Source organism: Ciconia boyciana, chromosome 4, assembly GCF_034638445.1.
Source record: "Ciconia boyciana chromosome 4, ASM3463844v1, whole genome shotgun sequence".
Taxonomy (NCBI): domain Eukaryota; kingdom Metazoa; phylum Chordata; class Aves; order Ciconiiformes; family Ciconiidae; genus Ciconia; species Ciconia boyciana.
In genome coordinates this window covers 55422642-55443872 of record NC_132937.1, presented here as the reverse complement: position 1 = coordinate 55443872, position 21231 = coordinate 55422642, and the positions used below count along the sequence as shown (strand labels likewise).

The 21231-nt window shown below is 40.1% G+C and overlaps 1 protein-coding gene across 2 annotated transcripts in view; it reads left to right on the top strand.

Moving 5' to 3' along the window:
- LOC140650655 (proprotein convertase subtilisin/kexin type 5-like) overlaps window positions 1–21231 on the top strand; it is a 259934-nt gene that overhangs the window by 159588 nt on the left and 79115 nt on the right. For both annotated transcript variants that reach the window (XM_072859286.1, XM_072859285.1), the window contains exons 11-13: window positions 7570–7687; window positions 8769–8957; window positions 20171–20307. In XM_072859286.1, coding sequence (XP_072715387.1) covers window positions 7570–7687; window positions 8769–8957; window positions 20171–20307 — 444 coding nt within the window. The remainder of the gene's footprint in view (window positions 1–7569; window positions 7688–8768; window positions 8958–20170; window positions 20308–21231) is intronic.

Below are 21231 nucleotides of genomic sequence, written 5' to 3'. Positions count from 1 at the left end.
AGCCCACTTAATTAATAGTTTCTCTGCTTTGGGGTGAGGTTGGTATAGTTTTAGTTCTAAAAATCACCATCATTATTATTGAATAAGTCGCAAAACACTTTGTTATGACTTTCTGCATATTTGTGTATATCCTTCCTCTGACGAAATCTGCTGCAGCCCTATGCTCACTCAGGAATTAGTTTGAGGGTAATATATCCCCCTGGAGCACCAACACTTCTGAACAGACACAGCCACTGTGCGAGACAGAACAAGAAGGATGTTCTGCACCATGTGTCTGATACACCTGACAGCACAGAAATGCTGTCACTGTGTCCCCTGCTAACGATCTGTCAGCATTTCCGCTTACAGTGCCTTTGACTCATCTGTTATCATCTGTTCTGAAATGAAGCCTAGCATAGAGGCTCTCACCAAAAGGTGTTTTTATTGTTTGATATGGTGAAATGACATTTGGCTGCTTTTGAGTCATCGGAGAATCCTAAATGTGCCTCTGAGGGCAAATTTGTTCCTAATAGAGAAAATGAGTACATTTTCTTAAAAGGTGTTCCATGGCGCAGTCACAAAATGGCTTTTTTTGTTTAAAGAAAATGTGCAAGCTGCTGTGTTTTTCAATGGATCTTTGTGCTTTTTGGGAAGAAAAATCCAACATAAAAAAACTATCACTAGTTAAAAAATTATAGCTTCTACTACTGTAGATGCTCCTTAGCCAACTTTATTTCGGCAGACTTTTTTCTCCATTCTAAATGCACATAATCCTCAGATTTATTCCATAAGCTGGCTCATTTCAAGCAATATAAATGAATGTCCTCAGTAGAGGCTTTATGATTTACAGCCAAATGCTGCTGCAGAGAAGCAGCAGCTTGTCTGTCTTAGCAATCACCAGCCAGCAGTAGTCAGGTCTTCTGTTTCTATCGCAACCCTGCTCCTTCAGAGGCAGAGAAGTAAACCAGTCTCCCTGGTCACTCTGCTGAGGTTTTCAGCAAGGCTCACTGGTATTTTCTCTGACTCTGGGGAAAATGTCCCCACATGCAGGACACAGTAGATACCATGTGCTCTGAGGACTGCATTAACCTGGTTTACTCATACCTAAACAAGCTCTGAGAAGTAAACCAGGAACTGATTCAGGTCCTGCTGTGGGGAGGGGAGAACTTGGCATGGCCGTGCTGGGTACACATGGGTGCTCACTGCTGACGGTGGGCCGTGGGGTGGCTGAATCCCAAGACCAATGACCTCTGGCCGGCGGCTGCTAACACTCGTGAGAGGGGGAACTATTTGGGTGGTACTTGCTGTCGCTACTAGTAGAGTCTGATGCCTCAAAAGTGTATTTCACTCTTAGTCCTTTTTGTCAACCGATGTCTATGCTTAATAACCATGTGTGCTTTAAATTCCTGAAGTAGACAAATACTGCCAGGATGTGAATGCAGATGTGATCTTGGATTTAATTCCTTAATGTTTTAAGATGGTGTGTATTAGGGCTATTTTTTAAGTGGCTGCAAAGTCTCATAGTAGGTAATGCAGTGTCAGAGCTGCATACAGAAACTATTCACAAAGGTACACTGGCTACTGGAGGTTCAGCAATCTGTATTTTATTTTATCAATGAATAGGAGCTTTTTGGCAGACAGAAAAAATGTAAAATCCAGACGGCTGAGCTTTTTTCTCAAATCTATTATCAGGTAAATCCACAGTTAGTATACTATTGAAGAAATTATTTGTACTAATACAAAAATCAGAAATTGACATAAACACAACTGGAAGCTGAATAAAAGCTTTTTTTTTAAGTATTCTGTTAGCACCTTTCTGACCACGAAAATGGTCAGACAATGGCTGGAACACCTCTCCTATGAAGAAAGGCTGAGAGTTGGGGTTGTTCACCCTGGAGAAGAGAAGGCTCCGGAGAGACCTTATTGCGACCTTTCAATATATAAAGGGGGCTTATACGAAAGATGGAGAGAGGCTTTTTACCAAGGCTTGTAGTGACAAGACAAGGGACAATAGCTTTAAATAGCAAGAGGGTATGTTTAGAATGGACATAATGAATACATTTTTTATGATGAGGGCGGTGAGACACTGGAACAGGTTGTGCAGAGAAGTTGTGGATGCCCCATCCTTGGAAGTGTTCAAGGTCAGGTTGGACAGGGCTTTGAGCAACCTGATCTAGTAAGATGTCCCTGCCCATGGCATGGAGGTCGGACTAGATGATCTTTAAAGGTCCCTTCCAACCTAAACCATTCTGTGCTTCTATGATATAGAGGCCCTTCAGTTTCTCATTGTGCATCTTTGTAGCTTCCACTTTTAAGACAACTCTACTGGGCAACTTTCTGTCCTTCAAATCCTTCTCTGGTGTGATGGTAAGAGTAAGAACTCAGTGTTCTACCATCCCTGCTGAGTCTTTAAAGATACCTGGATTTAAGAGAATGCTGTGGGGAGGGAGGACTGAGTTGGCTGTTTGCTTTGTCTTTAAGTGGAAAAGCTGAGGGGTTGGTTCTATGTAAAATATAAAAATACAAATAATGTGCTTAATCTAAAAAGCATGAGGAAGTTGGTTTTACAAGCAAGAATAAAAAAGAATGTTCTTGCATGGTTGTGTTATTTGCTTGTAAAACAGTTATGTGTTTCAGAAATCACATCCAGTTATCACAGATTACTGGTCATAGGTTGATGCAAAATGGGAATATGGCTGAAACAAGATGAATTCTTATTCAAGATCAATGTTCTTTTAGTTAGGACATGACAAAACAAAATTAAAATAGTTTAAGCCATGTGTCATCATAGCATTTCTCCTTTTTTGTCCCTTAATTTTCTTTAGACAATTGTCTTTCCTGGTTGAAGCATTTTGATATAGTAAGCAAACAACAGAAACTTAAAGTAATATAGAATTAGAGCTTTATATTTGCAAATAAAATGTCAAATGTAAAAGAAATATTGGTGTGGGTCAGTTTGAAGTATTTATAGGATGAGAGTAACTCAAGAGTCTCACATCTTCTAGTTTTGCTAAGCAACATTTAAGAAAACTACAGTATAAGGGGCATTTGAGAGTCCTATTTTGTCAGTCTCATTTTGGATGAGACTGGATCAAGATCCTAAAGTAGCGTAAATGAACAAGTCATAATAATTTACATATCAAACAGCTGATATGATAGTTTAGGAAAGCTGCATATTGCTTATTTGACAAACTGAAGTTATTACCATTTCTCTCCTGATTTAGCATTTGATATGTATATACAAAATATTTATATTTCCAACGATGCTTTCACAGTATAGAAAATTAAAGGCCAAAAATAGTAGGGAGAGAATATTCTGCAATGTTTTTTGTCAGATGAGCAAACTAGCAAGGGAGGCTTAGCATCTAAGCTACTGATGAGACATCTTGATGACAGGCAATGAAACTGCAGCCTAACAAATCAAGTTTAGCTGCACTTAGTCACTGGAAATGCTGTGTTTTCAGTGTCTGGGCCCAGTTTTCCTGGAGTCTTCATGATTCTGTGTTATGATTTATCAACACCAGCCATTCATATTTCTCTTAGTCAAGTCAAGTGAGCTATACATGCTGCCTTTAGATTTGTGTGTAGCTTTACATACTCTTTGTATATAAATGAGAAAGTTATTGAATTTTCAATAGCAGTTTCAGACAAAAACAAAAGGATTATGAAAAAGCTGGGGAAGTCTATCCGGCAGCTGAGCAGGCCTTGATTTCATGGTGCACTAATAGAGGAATTGCTCCAGGGATAAATAAATGGACTTTAGCCCCAAGAAATGTTATTTTCTTTAATGATAAGAAGAGTAAAGAGATCAGCTAAAATTCAATATTTACTTTGTGTTGCAGGAGGCAAGTTTTTCTCTGAAACTTGTCATGCATCTGTAAAGCTCTGTGTATGCCTGTGATTTTGCAGAAATAGGAGTGGATTAGTTTGCATTGCTGCATGGGTAGAGAGAAGATTCAAGGACAGTTCTGCCCATGGACATCTTGATCACAAGGAGATAATAGTTTTCAGCCCTTCAGCTCAACAAGAGCAACAGTCTGCTCCTTAGTCACTAGTTTACATTGCACCAACCTCACATCCCTATTCTGTCTCTGAAAAGCAAGTATCTTCTTACAAAATGGCCCTATACCCCCTCTGACATGCTCAGTGAATCCTAGCAACAACTGAGCCCAGTAGCAATTCACAGCAGTGATAAAGTAGAGCACATAAGTGGGTATGTGCAAGGTCCTGGGGTATTTTGCACTTGCAGTCAGCTTATCTGACTCTGCAATCATCAGTACCTTTCAAATATTGCTTTTATATCTGGGTTAGCAGAAGTGAGCTCAGTACTATTTGCATACAAATCAGTGGCAGTTCCAGATGTTTCCCAGAAGACATTTATGGCCCCATGTGGACCATTGAGGTAATTTTTAACCTCTGAGAGAGGCACCCTGGCGTAGAGTTCACAGCGGTACCAGCATATACACGGGTAAAGGGGCACAATTTGAAGGCAGTAGGAAACAAAATCTGCTTTCTTCTCTAAGACACAGGGGTTCAACTACTTTTGTTAACTCTGTGATTCTTTCCTAAATTGCTGTTATTTAGTCTTTGAAAATTATGGACCTCTGCTGGTACCTGCAGCTGCTAACCAACCCACTCAGTCAAGGGCTTTGAAGTGCAAACGTTGCAGACAGCCCAATGTCGGCTGCCTGGAAGCTTCCCACATGGAAGGATTTAGGAGCACCCCTGACTGTCAGGAAGTTTTTATTTCAATGGGAAGGCTTTTCAAGGAAAAAATGTACTTCTGTTTCAGCTGTGGAAAAAAAACCAGCAGGTGCAGAACTTCTCACTCCCACCTCTGCTCTCATGCAAGAGAGTTTAAGCGTTGAATCATGGACAATTAACACAACCACATAACCATGGGTGGTAATTTTTTCTCCTGGATGAAAAATGAAATTCTGTCTTCCAAGTAATTTTTAGGGTAGGAAAGATAGAAATTTCACTCTCTAGATTATATTTATATTTTTAATGCGCATATTAGGGCAAAAAATTTCTAGGATGAGGTGGCTTAAAAGCCACTTTAAGTTTCCATCAGAAGGTCACTACCTGGTGGTGGCGATGTTAGGTGCTCTTCTGTCCTTATTTCTGAGTGAGAAAAGGTGAGTTGAGGAGAAATTTGGCTCTTGTTTGAGCTCAGTAGTTGGGTTGAATACACAGCATCTTATTGATGGGCATCCTGAGTGCTAACCCAATGCAGGTTGCTACCTGTTCAGGAATTAAAAATGCATTTTCCATGGGTTAGCTCAAAAGATTTTTCCATTCATTAAAATTTAACCCCTCACTGTTTAAATGTAGTACTATACAGAGTAACTGTGTACAGTTACAGACCATGTGAGTTAACATGTTCCTCCCACTGTTCTTCAGAGCAGGCAGAATGATTATTCATTAAAATTTTAAATATCAGAGGAATGCCTGCAGTGTAAAAACAGACAAATGACTTCACAGGTAAATGTGCTCTCATCAGCAGATGCAGTTTTTGCAAGATGACATTTATGACCAAGCAGATTTCCATCACAGGAACCATTTTCACAGGTCAAACAGTTTTTCCATCTAAGCTTTCCTTGCCCTTTGTCTGGCTGCCTCCACCCACGTGTAAAAATAGGACATCTCTTTCCCTGTCCATTTTTTTGTGGAATACATTCAAGAGAATTCAGAAGTCTGAAGGAGGGCTGAATTTAATTATTTTCATATATTTTAGTCGTTGTGTTTCATTTCTGAAAACGGTACCTGTGTCATTTGGCAGAAGAGCTGTGTTTAGTTCTCTCCAAATGAACATTTCCATGCTGCGTGCACTCCAGTTTGGGGCTGAAGGGGAAGGAGATGAGAAGAAAACCAGTTCATTACACAGTCGTTACGCCTTGCAGTGTTTTCCATTGAGGAACCATCTTCAATTGGGAGTTTCAGACAGTATTAGATACTGTCATATTTGGAAGATGGGATCCTTAAGCACTGATTATTTTTATGCTTTGAACTCTTATTTGTTTGACAAAGTTGGGGTTTTTTTGGATGGAGTCCTTTGAATTCTAGTTTGGCAATGAATGGAGGCTGCTTTCACAAACCCTCTGCAAAGTGCAGTTGGAAAGACACCGTGCCTTGTTGCATTACTGATTAAAATAGCACTTATGTTTTTCTGAGGGGTTTCTGGTAGCACTGTCTGTGGTAGCAAGTAAAACTGATTTATTAATGTTTGTGATTTAAACTCCTCCCTCTGGAAGCTCTTTTCTTTCAACTTCTCCTGTCAGAACTTTACCAAGAGCACCGATTTGTCACAATAAAACGACATGGCTAGCAGGTCTTTCTAATTCATAAAAATCCATTTGCAGGCTTCTGGTTTGGTTAGAACAACAACCAAAAACACACAGCTCATTCAATAAGTGAAACTTTTAGCCTTTGTGAACTGCTGGAACTCTTGAAATACTTACACCAAGTTAAGTACTCTTAAAATTACAAGAAAGTGAGATACAGAACTGGCACAAGTCTGTTGGAAATACTTCACCTTGTCTAGGTGTTGGGCATTTGAAAGTTCAATTCTTTTGTATCCTAAGAATGATGGTGCTTTAAAATCTTCCGCTTCTTTGAGTAGAAGGCATTCAGGCATTAAAGTTAAATCACTAGGCATTGAGTTTCTTGCAAGGGGACTGTTGTTGGCTCTCCATGGCATGAAAGGCAGATAGAGGTGAGGATGTAACATCCAGGAATGAGTATTAACAGAGTGCTAACCTCCAGGCATGGATGCTTAGTACCACTGTGTGTGCGATGCATACAGTAGGTAATATCACAGGTCGACAGCAATGTTAACAGCTCTCTCCAGCAGTAACTTCATCTGCAGATCTGTCCTTCATCTGCACATCTACAAAGGAGGCAGAGGAAGGAGCCTTTCTGACACAGATTCTGCATGAGAACCAGATTATCTTTAGGGCCCTGGACTGCAAATAGGATTGCTTTTCACCCTCATCATGCAGACAGCTTTAGGGAGATGTTGGATCTAGCTAGTTGGCTGGCCAGCAGCAACTGTGCTGCATACAGGAATAGGAGAGCATCCATGTGCTGCTTACACTCAGGGAAGTTAAGAGTCTACAGCAGTTACAAAAGACAGTCTGTTCCTTCTTAAATTTATTGTCTCAGTTACCTTCAATATTTATGTACATGCATGTGTTTGGTGTTTGAGTAACAGTAATAACCTTCCTCTGGTTCTTTACACCTTTTAACGTTACGTCATATAAGAGGACTGGGCTGAATTAAGGCACATGGACAAAGGGCTGTGGGAGACAATTGGAATCCCTGGTGTTCTGCAGTTCTGGTCCACACTCCTCATGATAAGGCAGTGTTATTCATGATGGTCACTTGCTGCTTTTGTAATAAAGCAGTGAACAGATTCAGTGAACAAATTAGATATAGTCATTATTGTTTCTGGCACAGAGATTTTTGAGCTTTGTGCGAAAGCAAGGAAGAAGTAGAAAAGAAGCAGTTCTGGTTAGGATACGGAATTAGTCTATGATGAAAAGCAAGGTTTTATGCTATAATTGCAACCATTCTGCTTGTACCTTGCAGTGAGCCACCTCTATGGATTTGGACTGATGGATGCTGAAGCGATGGTGATAGAAGCAGAAAAGTGGACAACGGTCCCTCCACAGCACGTGTGTGTGGAGAACACAGATCGGCAAATCAAGTAATACCCACTGCCAAAACTCTTGCTGGCATAAACTTATGGAAAGAAATTGGGTATAATTTACCCCTCCCTTGCATTGTGTATAATGTGTCATTTTGAAAGCTATACTGGAGATCTCTGTCACCTTCACAGATGTCAGGTCATTTGCCTGTAAAAGTTGTTCCCTGTAGTGCTTGGAAAAAGGCCCTAGCTTAAAGAATGCCCCAGAATTTAAATGTGTAAAACAAGCCAGGCTGGATAACGATTGGTTCTGGTATAGATGATGCACCGAAGAAGAATAATGTTTGGTTGAGTCTGCAGTCACCTGTGTAAGATACGTACAGACTTACCAGTCCAGGATCTAACAAGCAAATACTCTTTTCATTAAAATACTGCATGATATTATATCTCTCGAAGAGTCTCAGGAGAGTCTCTAGCTGAGAGATTAAGACTAAACTGCTTTCTGCTTGCTAGGATAGGGTCTCTATAGAGCCAGGCTTAAGAGCAAAATTCTGTATGTGCACTCTGTGGATACAGAGACAGCATGAGTCATAAGGCATACTTCCAAAGCATTAAGATTATTGTTTGATAAATATGCTTGACAGGCTCAATCCATAACTGGTATAGTCTGCAAGGATGTCGTGCCAATTTAAAGCAGCTGAGTCAGATGCCGTTTGGTACAGTTAACATGTAATACTTGCTGTTACGTAAGCAAGGACTATGGCTATGCCAGGCATTTCCTGGGGCTTAACAACCAGCTGTGATCCCATGACAATCTCAACAATTCTCAGCTGGCCACTAATCCACAAAAATGCTCTGTCCCAAAGGCTTATTCCTATTACAGGTTTTTCACTGTCCTCTTTTAGCATGTGTACATGCTTAACAGAAAGCCAGGTAGTTACCATTAGCTGCAGTAAAATAATTACCCTGTGGTGATAGTTTCATCTAGGAAGTAAGTGTTAAAACTAAGGGTTATAGGCTACTGACTTCTCAGAAACAATTGTCCAACACTGTCATTCACTACTAAGCAAAAAAGATGTGGTTGTCTTTTTTACAGAACAAGCAAGAAATGCTGATGCTGTTTTATATGCTTCTATTATAGAACAATACGACCTGACAGCGTTGTCCGTTCAATTTACAAAGCCACTGGCTGTTCAGATAATCCTAACCACCATGTGATCTACTTGGAGCACGTCGTTGTGCGCATCACTATTACTCACCCTCGACGTGGAGACTTGGCAATTTACCTAACCTCTCCTTCTGGAACTAGGTCACAGCTCTTGGCCAACAGGTATAGTATGACAACGCAACTTCACAGTCCATTCAGCATGCAGAGCCTCCACTGAGATTGCAGCATCAGCAAAGAGCAGTCAAGTCATTACAGTAGGTTCACTGGCAGACACAGGCTAATTATTTTTTCTGAGAGAGATTGGGGGAGTGAAGTGCAAATGAACTCAAAGATGGCAATCTCTGTCTTTATCAGTAGAAGAGTAGGCTGTAAAGCTGTTGAAGGACATCTCCAAAACAAAGATTAGTCAGTTTCGATAGTCTTGTGTGGCTCACCGATTATTAGATGGCTGGAAAATGTGAAGAAAATAGTAACAGGCTCTGTGTTACAGAAGGAAGCTGAATGGAAGTGTGTTTCCACATACTATTGGCACTTATTTTTCATTTTTCTCCTTTCTTATCCTTTGTTCACTAGTAATAAAAATCAGACAGAATAGTAGTTCTCTACTGCTATTTTCTTTAAGCTTTGTGAATATGGTTATAACTTCTGATGTTACCAATTTCCATATCCTTTCGCATATTGGAGTAGTATACTCAACCCATGAAAGCCCCTAGTAGGACAATGCCAAGAAGTTGCACCAGTACTTTGAAATTAATGGGTCCATTTGAAAACAGCCTGTTAAAATTTTTTGAAGTCAGCCATATCCCTCATCCCACAGATCTGTGATGGATACTTGCTTTTGAATGTCCAGCCACTCTAACATCAACCACTAAGAAAGATCCGTCCTTTTTCTCATCCTGTCACCTCTGTGTTATGTTCTTTGAGAAACTGTGACACTGCACCAAATCGTCTCTTTTTCTCCAGACTGGACTCAAACAAGTATCTCTTTATCCAATGCTGTATTTCCAACATTAGTGCAATTTCAGTCCCTGAAGATGAGGTGCATCATTAGTATTTCTGCTCAGCAAATTGAAAGACTTCCCAGTGATATTTCTATTTCTCTGGTCTACTAACAGAAATTTTCTTGGAAGAAAGCATTGGCAGTCCTTCCCAGATAAATCTTGATAAATCAGTGATCAAGAGCACTGCCTCCTACCAGAGATGGTTAAAGCACTAAGAAACCCCAGAAACCTTCTCAAACTCTATCCCATCTCCAAATGGGCAAATAAGTTACAGTTACAATAAGAAATGCTTCTATACTTCTCCAACTGGCTAGAAAATCTTCTTCCTGATGGGACTATAGTATGATAGGGAAAATTTTTTCCTTGGTGACTAGCAGATTGAGATGACTGCCATTCTGCTGGACACAGAGCACGGCTCCCACACAAAAGTTGATGTTAGCTGATGTTATGTATCTCAGAAACAGCAAAAGCTGCCGTGTGTCAAATCTATGTTGTGACAACTCTTCTGCCATCCCACTCAAGTCTTCACAAAAGTTTATATCCTTAGTCCTACTCTTCAGGGCTTTTAATGAATTGGGAGTGGCCTGTTTTCCAGATTGCCTCATCATTCACATTGCCCCAGCCAGATCTGCTGATATAGTGACTATCTAGCCCTGGAGACTTGCATGTCTTCCTGTCCCTCAGTGGTAGAAGGACTTATCTTTCCTCTTGAAAGGAAGGACCTGTTTTGGAGACTGGTGGAGCTCAAATGGACTTAGTTCTGATTTATGTGTGAACCCGCATTTTCATTAGAGATTAGATTAATTTAACAGAAGAGGTATACTGAGAATACTCTTCAAGCTGTAGACATTAATAAATCAAAGAGAGAGAAAGTTGTCTTGCAATTTGAGGGCCCTCTAGAATATCTCCTGTGTTTCGTTATGGGTGTTGTCAGTGCCTTGCTGATAAAGCTACACTGAACAAAGAATTTGTCCTCTGCTAATCAGTGCAGAGGCAGACTTCTACCTTCTAAGCAGTTATGAAACAGGCTTCTGTTTTTCTGTTTGAAGAAATTCTTCTTTAGTTTTCTATTCCATTTTCCTGCAGCAGTTCTTCCATGCTTCAAAATGAAAAAAATTAGAAGTCCTCCAACTAGGTATCCAAAAAAAACAATCTCATGTAAACCCAGTGGTCTTAACACAGCTAACTTCTGGCTCTAGGCTTTCATGTCTTGCAGCTGGCTCACAGCAAGTGGGAGATAAAGACATTCCAGTATTCACAGTTCACCTCTGGTGATGACTGGTATGTGGAATAGGTACAAAGTTTAATTCAGTCATTCTCTTTGTAACCCCTGCACCTTAGAAAGTAATTATTTTCTGTACCTGTGGTAGAGAGAGAGAACACAAATGTATGTATTAAAATAAGGTGATGTTCAGCTGTTTCTTATCCTATACTATCAGAAGGCTAACCAGAAAACAAAGAAACCTGAAAAGCCTTTTAATGTTTTGCCACTTTCCAAAAAACCAAATTATTCATGACAGAGTAAATACTCATACAGTCGCACCAGAAATTCCCTTCCCATGCAAGCTTCAGAGATATACTGACTTCTCAGTCACATTTGCCTGAAACAAACAACTCTGAGCTACTAATATGAAGGAATAAATGTATTTTGCAAACTCCAGGTCTGAAATACCTAGTGTCTTCACAAGCTCTGTCTTAGGGTAAAGTGATGGATATGAGCACTGTACTTTTCAAAATGGTATTTCAAGGCTTGTTTTATTTGGTCTTGCTGGAAGAAGTCTTACAGCTCAGTGGTCTTGCAATTAGTAGTATACTGAGTGTTGTTGAGTGTATATGTTTTAGCATCATGTTATAAAATAAAACTCAGAATAGGACTGTTGTTATTCACTAATGTGGAATTTAGTTATCAGGCATTTGATTTTTAAAGTATTATTGATGAGGGCATCAGAATAAATGCATTCAAGTACAAGTAGCATGCAGGGATGCATTGGCAACAAGCGGTCTGGGGTTTTTTTCTATAGGCAAAGGTCCCAGAGGCTGTTGTACATTGCTACTACCTGACTGGGACGCTTTTCTCAGACATACAAGACCTTTTAATGCACACGTACATGATTAATAACAGCAATGCCAGCTGTTTTTACTGAACCCAGGGAAAACCTCATTGCTTTACCATTACTCATCTGGATTTAATTTGAAACAGTTTGCTGGTAAAATGTCTTAAAGTGCAAAAGGTATATTTTACACATGTGCACTTCTTCTCCACCAATTCTGGAAGAAGAGTCATTGTGTAGTTTCTGGTGCATTGACTAGTAGGTCCCTCAAGGCAATATCTGGCCTTTTTTCTGCATATTTTATCCTTAATGTTGGCATACCCTAAAATGACTTCAGTAAGAAAACTTGTTAGTCAGAGGCGATGTGGATTCCTTTGCAGGCATTTGGTGGATTACACTGTCACTGGCTTGAGCCTCGTGTGCATTCTTCAAAAACTGCATTACAGGGAACATCTGCTTTGTTGTTTGGAAAGTACTAAACATGATTACATTGGATGTACTGCAACAGAGGAAAATACAGGCTTGGAAAGTGCTGGCTGGTGTGAGGATGAGGCTACAGTTAAGTCCAAAGGGGAACAGTGTCCCCTTTTTTAAAAAAAATTGGCCACTGGATTTGGCAGCATGGGTTTCTGAGTGTTTTTGAGATGTACCAAGGTCAGTTCTAACAGACACTCAGTACAGGGGGGCTATGGAGGAGAAGCTAAATACAAAGAGGATAGAAGAAGCAAACTTAGAGCTCATTTGTCTCCCACTGAAGTCATGGCTTGTTTAATTCCTACCCTTTAAATTTAAAGCAGCTGCTGCCATTCGAACTGCGTAACTGAAATTTTTTAGCCACGTGGTGGCAAGTTTCCAGGCCACTAGCTTCCTATGCTTATATGGCACTGACATTAATAATACCTCTGTTCAGTAACAAAGGGAAGTATTTTCATGACCATCTTTTTGCTATCATGAAACCTTAGATAATCAGTAAATTTTAATAATACCCTACTCTGTGGGAAACTCTTACGTCAAAAACAAGGTATTCTCATCTAATCTTACTTGCTAGTTTTCTTTGTAAAAAGTCTTGGTGATCAGAAGTAGAGGAAACCTTTTCTTTATAGGAGCACATTTTGATTTCTGGACCACTACATCTTACATCTTTATTGCAATTGACACATTATACTCTAATAATAAAAACAACATTTTATGTATCCAAATGTGATGAAAAGGATAAGGCCAACCTTCACAGTGAGTCTCACTGTTACAGTAACTGAAAAGGACTCTGTGTTGGTATTATTAAGACAAGGGTGAGCAAACCATAATCGTCTGCTTGTGCTATGTCTACAGGATAATGCAGTTCTTGGAAAACTATTTCTCCCAACTTGTACTTGCTATGTTTTGTTTTGTTCAAGTTGTCTATATCTTTTTTCTTTTTTTTTTTTGAGGGAGGTGAATAAACATCCCACTACCCTTCTATGAACCATTCTTTGAACTGCAATTACAATGTCAATGCTCTAAAAATCCTTTTTTTTGGTCATACCCTGGCAGTATTAGCTGTAGATAGGGTGGGGAGTTCTGGGAGTACTACAGGCACAACATCAATTTAAAAAAAAAGAAAACTTTTTTTTTATCAAAGAGGGAAAAAAATACTGTTCATTTGCCCAGCTCTGCAGAAAGACTGACGGGGTTTATGTGCAAAAGAGTAAATTAATGCATGTAAGTGACACTATCCTCCATGTAACTCTAAAATTGATCCTGGAACTTGCTCAAAGAACAATGTGGAAAAAGAATGAAGTGCAATATATCTGAGATTTAGAGTGACACATGCCTTTCTTTGATGACTGAGACTAGTAAAGAATTAATCAGGACTCTGCAGAGTAGGCATGTATTGGCTTTTAGAATTCAATACCTCAAGTTCAGTTTTTAGTGGAAATCAGAACCCATCATTATTGGATGCAGGGGGGAATATAGTGCCATAGTGACAAAGGATGAGAAAAAAGCCGAGGTACTTAATGCCTTCTTTGCCTCAGTCTTTAATAGTAAGACCAGTTGTTCTCCGTGTACCCAACCCCCTGGGCTGGAAGACAGGGATGGGGAGCAGAATGGAGCCCCCATAATCCAAGGGGAAATGGTTAGTGACCTGCTACACCCCTTAGACACACACAAGTCTATAGGGCTGGATGGGATCCACCCAAGAGTACTGAGGGAGCTGGCAGAAGTGCTTGCCAACCCACTTCCAATCATTTACCAGCAGTCCTGGCTAACCGGGAGATCCCAGTTGGCGGGAGGTTAGCAAATGTGATGCCCATCTACAAGAAGGGCCGGAAGGAGGATCTGGGGAACTGCAGGCCTGTCAGGCTGACCTCAGTACCAGGGAAGGTTATGGAGCAGATCATCTTAAGTGCCATCGCATGGCACGTACAGGACAACCAGGTGATCAGGCCCAATCAGCATGGGTTCATGAAAGGCAGGTCCTGCTTGACTAACCTGATCTCCTTTTATGACCAGGTGACCTGCCTAGTGGATGAGGGAAAGGCTGTGGATGTTGTTGACCTGGACTTTAGTAAAGCCTTTGACACCATTTCCCACAGCATTCTCCTGAAGAAACTGGCTGCTCATGGCTTGGACGGGTGTACTCTTCCGTGGGTAAAGAACTGGCTGGATGGCCGGGCCCAAAGAGTGGTGGTGAATGGAGTTTACTCCAGTTGGCGGCCGGTCACAACCAGTGTCCCCCAGGGCTCAGTACTGGGGCCAGTTCTGTTTAATATCTGTATCAATGATCTGGACGAGGGCATCGAGTGCACCCTCAGTAAGTTTGCAGATGACACCAAGTTGGGCGGGAGTGTTGATGTGCTTGAGGGTAGGAAGGGTCTGCAGAGGGATCTGGACAGGCTGGGTCGATGGGCTGAGGCCAATTGCATGAGGTTGAACAAAGTTCAGTGCCAGGTCCTGCACTTGGGTCACAACAACCCCATGCAACGCTACAGGCTTGGGGAACAGTGGCTGGAAAGCTGCCTGGCGGAAAAGGACCTGGGGGTGTTGGTCAACAGCCAGCTCAGTATGAGCCGGCAGTGTTCCCAGGTGGCCAAGAAAGCCAATGGCATCCTGGCTTGTATCAGGAATAGTGTGGCCAGCAGGACTAGGGAAATTATTGTGCCCCTGTACTCGGCACTGGTGAGGCTGCACCTCAAATACTGTGTTCAGTTTTGGGCCCCTCATTACAAGAGAGACATTGAGGGGCTGGAGCGTGTCCAGAGAAGGGCAACGAAGCTGGTGAAGGGTCTAGAGCAGAAGTCTGATGAGGAGCAGCTGAGGGAACTGGGGTTGTTTAGCCTGGAGAAAAGGAGGCTGAGGGGAGACCTTATTGCTCTCTACAACTGCCTGAAAGGAGGTTGTGGTGTGGTGGGTATCGGTCTCTTCTCCCAAGTAACAAGTGATAGGAGAAGATGAAATGGCCTCAAGTTGTGCCAGGGGAGGTTTAGATTGGATATTAGGAAAAATTTATTCACGGAAAGAGTTGTCAAGCATTGGAACAGGCTGCCCAGGAACGTGGTTGAGTCACCATCCCTGGAGGTATTTAAAAGATGTGTAGACATGGCACTTAGGGACGTGGCTTAGTGGTGGACTTGGCAGTGTTAGGTTTACAGTTGGACTCAATGATCTTAAGGGTCTTTTCCAACCTAAATGATTCTATCATTATATGATTCTATGATTAAAAGAAGTTTGACTTAATTTTCCATAGTTGAAGTGGGAATGAAGACGAGTGGCTAACGACACATTTAGGATCCAGCTAAATGTCTCAGCTTCTGAAGTTCGTATTGAACCAAATGAAAAAGAGAGGAGCTGTTTAAGCCTGAGGAAGAATGCCTAGGATTTCTACTTCCTGCAGATAGATTTGCCCCAGCTACTATAGTGAGAATGAGTTAATCTTTTCCTAGCCTCATGAAAACTAGCCCCACCTCAATTGTACTATAACACTTACTATATTGAGTTTCGCTTGGAATAAACTGGATTGTGTGATGGACAGTCAGTGTCCCCTACAGCCCTTACCCTAATCAGATGTCCCTTTCCAAACCTATTATAAGGTAGAAAAAGTCTGTGTGTATGGCACCAGGTTCATTCATGGTCTTGCATTAGGATTTCTGCCTCTTTAGAGTGAGGTTTGTGAAGGTTTACTGCAAATTCAATAGGCAAGCACATGCAGCTTTTAAGAAGACAGCTATAAGTATCAGCCACACAGCTGGCTGACCAGTGTGGTGTGTGGAGCTCAGCAGCCTGACATGTCTATAGGTCATGATGGAGCATTTCATACAGATATGTGTAGTCCCTGGGGACATGCTCTCCATATTTAAAGATGATGGTTGCTGTACTATCCACTACTTGAGGCTGACAGTCACTGTACCCTATTGTTCATGCTACTCTTCTCCAAACAACTTTGTCACGACAGCTCAGAGATCTCCATTGCTTCATAAAATTAACTGTGATAATCAGATGTAAAATGGAAATTTAAAAAAAAAAAAAAAAGGATGTGTATGCATACCTTTTAAATACATCTTCTTTAGATCCATGTATGAAAGTTTTAAGTGATCTTCCGTGACACATGTAGGTGAGAAAGCTTCTGAAGTGCCTGTGTGCTCTCTGACCATTTCTTTTTTTCCTGAGTACTTCAGTGCAGGTGGGCAGTAGGGTCTGGCTGAAGCTTTGGTTAAGTCAATTTGGGCTGTCTGCAGTTCCTCAGGGGCTACATCTCACAAGGACCCGGTGGTTGAATCCTGTGGAGAAGAGCTACTCTAAGGAGAATAGCTGACCAAAGCATTTTCAGATGCACGGCTGGGGAAGGCACTCTGTACTCTTTTCAAACTGTAAGCTCACTTGAAGTCTTGTGGCCGATTAGACTAGTGGGCAAGGACCACTTGCCTGTCAGGCTGCTGGTTTAGTAGGCTGGAGCACATCATAAACAAAGACTGCTGGTACAGAGGAGAAAATAGCCTTCTCTTGCCCCCTACTCCACTGCAGCCCCATCCATCAGCCAGTCCAGGGCTTTCTGGATCTCGATGTGGTCAGTTCAATATACAAGCATGGCCGTCAGTCAAGTGCAGCTGCACCATCTGAGATGAAAAAAACATCTTTATAATAACAAAGCTCCTTTTATGCATTTACCTTTTATTGTTCGTGGTGGGTGATGGTGGTGTTACCAAATGGATCCCCTACCCCCACTGTCTTTTCTCATATGAAATTAAAAATTAAAAGAAATTAAAACAAATTCTTCTGAGCATTTAGGAACGTTGAGATTCTTTGCTAAGAAGCTGACACACTTGTTTGTTTGGTTTTTTAACGTTAGTAGATTTACCTGTGAGAGACTAGCCTTATGTTCCTACTTGTGGAATTCCAAGGAAGTGGGTCTTTGTCTTGCTCTGAGTCTAAAATTTGATTACAGATGGGTATTTCTGCTTGAAGTTATAGTCTTAAATGGAAAGGTGATGCAATTTCTAGGCTGAAGTGGTGGCAGTGGAAGACGCCAAGACTCTTGAATTTGTTTTAAGGAAATAAGCTTACTCTCCACTCTGTAGCATATATATTCTTATGTAGACCTGCATATCACATGTGATGAGTATGTCATAAAATTTCTCAGAGAGAGAAGAGTCATTATTTTTAAATGTAATGCTATTCATTGTAAGCAGCAGCCCATAATTAGTTTTTCTGGATATAGTCAGTCAAGTAGCCACATCCATCCTGACTTGACTGTCCTGTTACTAAGAGAGGTCACCTGAGTAACTGAATAACAGATCTGGCATTCTGTTGTGGTTATGTTAACAACTAAGTTATAAAGATTCAAATGCTGTTACTCACTTTGGTAGTTACAAGCATGTTACATGCATGAGCACAGGTGTTTCAGATGTATATGATCATGGTCATAAAAATTACCAGATTATTCTAATAATCTTGTTTAACTATTTTAATCTATAATAACCTGTAATAGTCAATTAACAATTCATCAGACCATATACTAATAATTTACTAGTCCATGATAAGCTGTGTGTAAGTGTGTCCTTGATACGAATTTTGAGTCGGTATCAATCTGACAAATAAAATCAATTAACTATCTGGACTGGCTCCATGCTCCTCAAAAGCTCCTATTCCATATGTTTTTCTTTCTGCATAAGGAAAAGTACACCTGAACATTTGATCATTTCATTCATTCATTCATTTAACACCACTGAAAGGGAAATCCATGTACTGCCTCACAGGTTCTTTGATTTGAGAGTTCAGTGCAACTGAAGCAGAGCAACACAAAAATACTTGGACCATTGAGTATGTACAGCATACACATACAGACAGCCTCAGAGTTAGTATCTTTCTACTTTTTTTTAACTGTTCTTTTGATCTGTCTGCAGCTTTTTGACTTGTTTGTAGAATCTTTTGTAGAAACACAGTTCATACATTAAGAGATTCCAATTTAAACCTTAGTTTATAAGACTCAAATCTTTCCCAAAGAAGTCTTTCCAAAAACTAGTCCATTTTCTCTGAAAGAATATTAATGGATTTTCCCCATTTCCATGGATGGAGATATGAAAGCTTGCAGTTTCAGCCATAGCATATTTTAGGTAAAGGTGTTTTTATATACCTATGATAAAGTCATAAGGGATTTTTGTCTCTTTCTCCCCAAATGACTTAAAAGAGTGATGCAATATTAAAATGGAAATCTGACAGCAATTTAAAATTCCAAAACATGACAAATAAACACCCTTAAACAAAAAATACTATGGGAAATATTGGACTAATTACAGTAAAAATAAACAGCAACTTGTGTTTCTATGTACGTGAAAGGAAGCCCAGTGATATAGAATTTACAATGTAATTGCACAGTATTTACATAATACTATATAATTTAGTTGCCTCAATGGCAAAGAGGAATATTGCTGCCTTGATGGATTGACAGGGTGTTTAGAAAGTAATACATTAGCTATCAGCAAAACACGGTATGACAATTTGACTAACTGTTGGAAATAACCTACATAATGACTTAAATTGAACATACCCACATGCAAACACTGAGTAATAACTGCATAATAATTTCTATCCTTTCAGTAAATGTTGTGTGCCATGTGTTTGTGAGACTTGCTGTATTCAAACAACTGATTTAACAGTGACATGAAACAGGCCAATTCTGCTGGCAGAATATATATATATATACACATATAGATGCACAAACACAGAGGCACAGAACTGCATCAGAAGAAAATCTCACCAAGTTATCAGTGAAAATGAAGCCCAATTCTAAATATATATATATACACTTTTTAATTTAATGTTATCAACACTAATAAAAAAGAGTACTATTATAGGCATTCATTTAAAAGGTTGCACAAATGAGAGCATGAAAACCAGCTTTGGGCTGAGTCCTATAAAGTGCACCAGGCATGCATGTCCATACAGGTCCTATTGAAGTAAGTGTGGATATGCAGTACCTGACCCCATGCCTCTGACTGACCAAAGTTTTCAGCAAGAAGTATGGCATTTTACTTACATCTTGTGTGGCGATTTTCACCAGAAATGGACACATACTCACCTTGCTACAAAAGTATGCTGCTTTCCCAATGTTTGCTGAACTTCACAACCTTTTGAGAATAAAGCTTGAAATTAGTGTAGAAAATAACAGTAAAGAATCACCTTTTCACCCAAGACCTAGGTAATTAAATTATGGTAATGTTGTTGGTTAGATGAAACCATCAGATGCTATTAGTCTCTCAGTTTTACCCAAACTCAGTTCTGTCAAGTGTTTGAAGAGAGTGATACCTTGGTCATTTGAGGATTGAGACCAATGTCTCAGTTACATTTTATTTCCTCACAAGAAGTCACATATATTGAATAGCTAATATTGTCTCAGTCACTTAATACTTTTTATTGTTTTTAAACCACTTTTAAGTATTCCAATCCAAAGACAAAAATAAATGTTACAGAAATTTTCCAACTTACGAGTTGTTTGTATTTACATCATGCTGTTAAAGCAACGGATATGCTGTATTGTATGCACTTTTCCCAAGACACATGAATCCTATTAAACAGTATTAGCAATTGGGTTTTTTTGCAATGAATTCTCTTTCCATTCTCTTTCACATTATGACAAATGATGGCATGTAAAGAATCTCTTCCATCAAAACAACAAGAAACTGTTGAACGTACTTGAAATATGTGTGGGAAAACCATCATGAGTAATGTTATATAAAGGCACAGATGAATGAACTGGCTAATTAGTATATCATTCAAGAGTTTGCAGACTTGGAGGCTTAGCTCCCCAAATAAAATGGTTCACTTAAAATAATGTCATCATTTATTTTAGGCTATTTGATCATTCCATGGAAGGATTCAAAAACTGGGAGTTTATGACTACTCACTGCTGGAGTGAAAAAGCAGCAGGTGACTGGATCTTGGAAATCTGTGACACTCCATCTCAGCTGAGAAATTTCAAGACTCCGGGTATGACTCTAACCTTTATTTGGGCTCAGTGAATTAGAAGAATGCTTGCAGTTGCTAATACTGCCTTGACTGTTTTCCAACTTTTATTTACAGCTGGAACATCTCACTGGTTTTAGTGTGAAGGGAGAGCTGTGAAGAGCATTATTCTTAATTTCAGTTATCAATGCACTCTTCATTTTTATGTTGCTGTTATTTGCCATTTAAGACACATGGTTCTCTTTTATTCTGAACTTACTTCTGGTTTCCATGGAGAGTGTCATCTTCTCAGGGGTAAACTGCCCTCTTTCTTGCAGTCACATGTGTTGCCTCAAAGTATAAAAAGAGACTTTGGCCATGTAGAGCTACATCATACCAGACATGAATTTTTCAAGCAGAGACAGACCCCTGTACCATCTGACGGGTTACCAAGAGTCAGTGCTTTAAACAAGGCCAAATGTTTCCTAGGCGCAGTTTTCAAGGAAGAAGGTACAAAACTGCATGAAACTGCATGTGGCACATTTGACAGAAGTTATAGTATCTCCATCTGCAGGCATCTGTTTTCTGGATGTTGAATATAGATTTATCAGACAGGTCTTCGACATAAGTTAGAGCAGCCCAGAGTTACTCTGCTGTATTCATATTGCCTGTGACTTTCATGGCTGATACAGGGCCCATATTTACTTGGCCTATATCAGCTATATAGGGCCCAGGGATTTATTTTCATGTTGTTTTTCTTTGCTTTGTATTTTTTATCCTGCCCATAAGAAAAAGTGGCATTTATCGGTGTTTACACAACTAGAAAATCCCACTATACCAGAGAAAGAAATTCACGGCTTTCTACCACTGATAGGTTGCATTGTGCTCCTGTGTGTATGGGCAGAGTGCTCAGACCTGGCATTTGTCCACGCATGAACTGTGCTCCTGGTAAGAATTTTTGAGGCTACA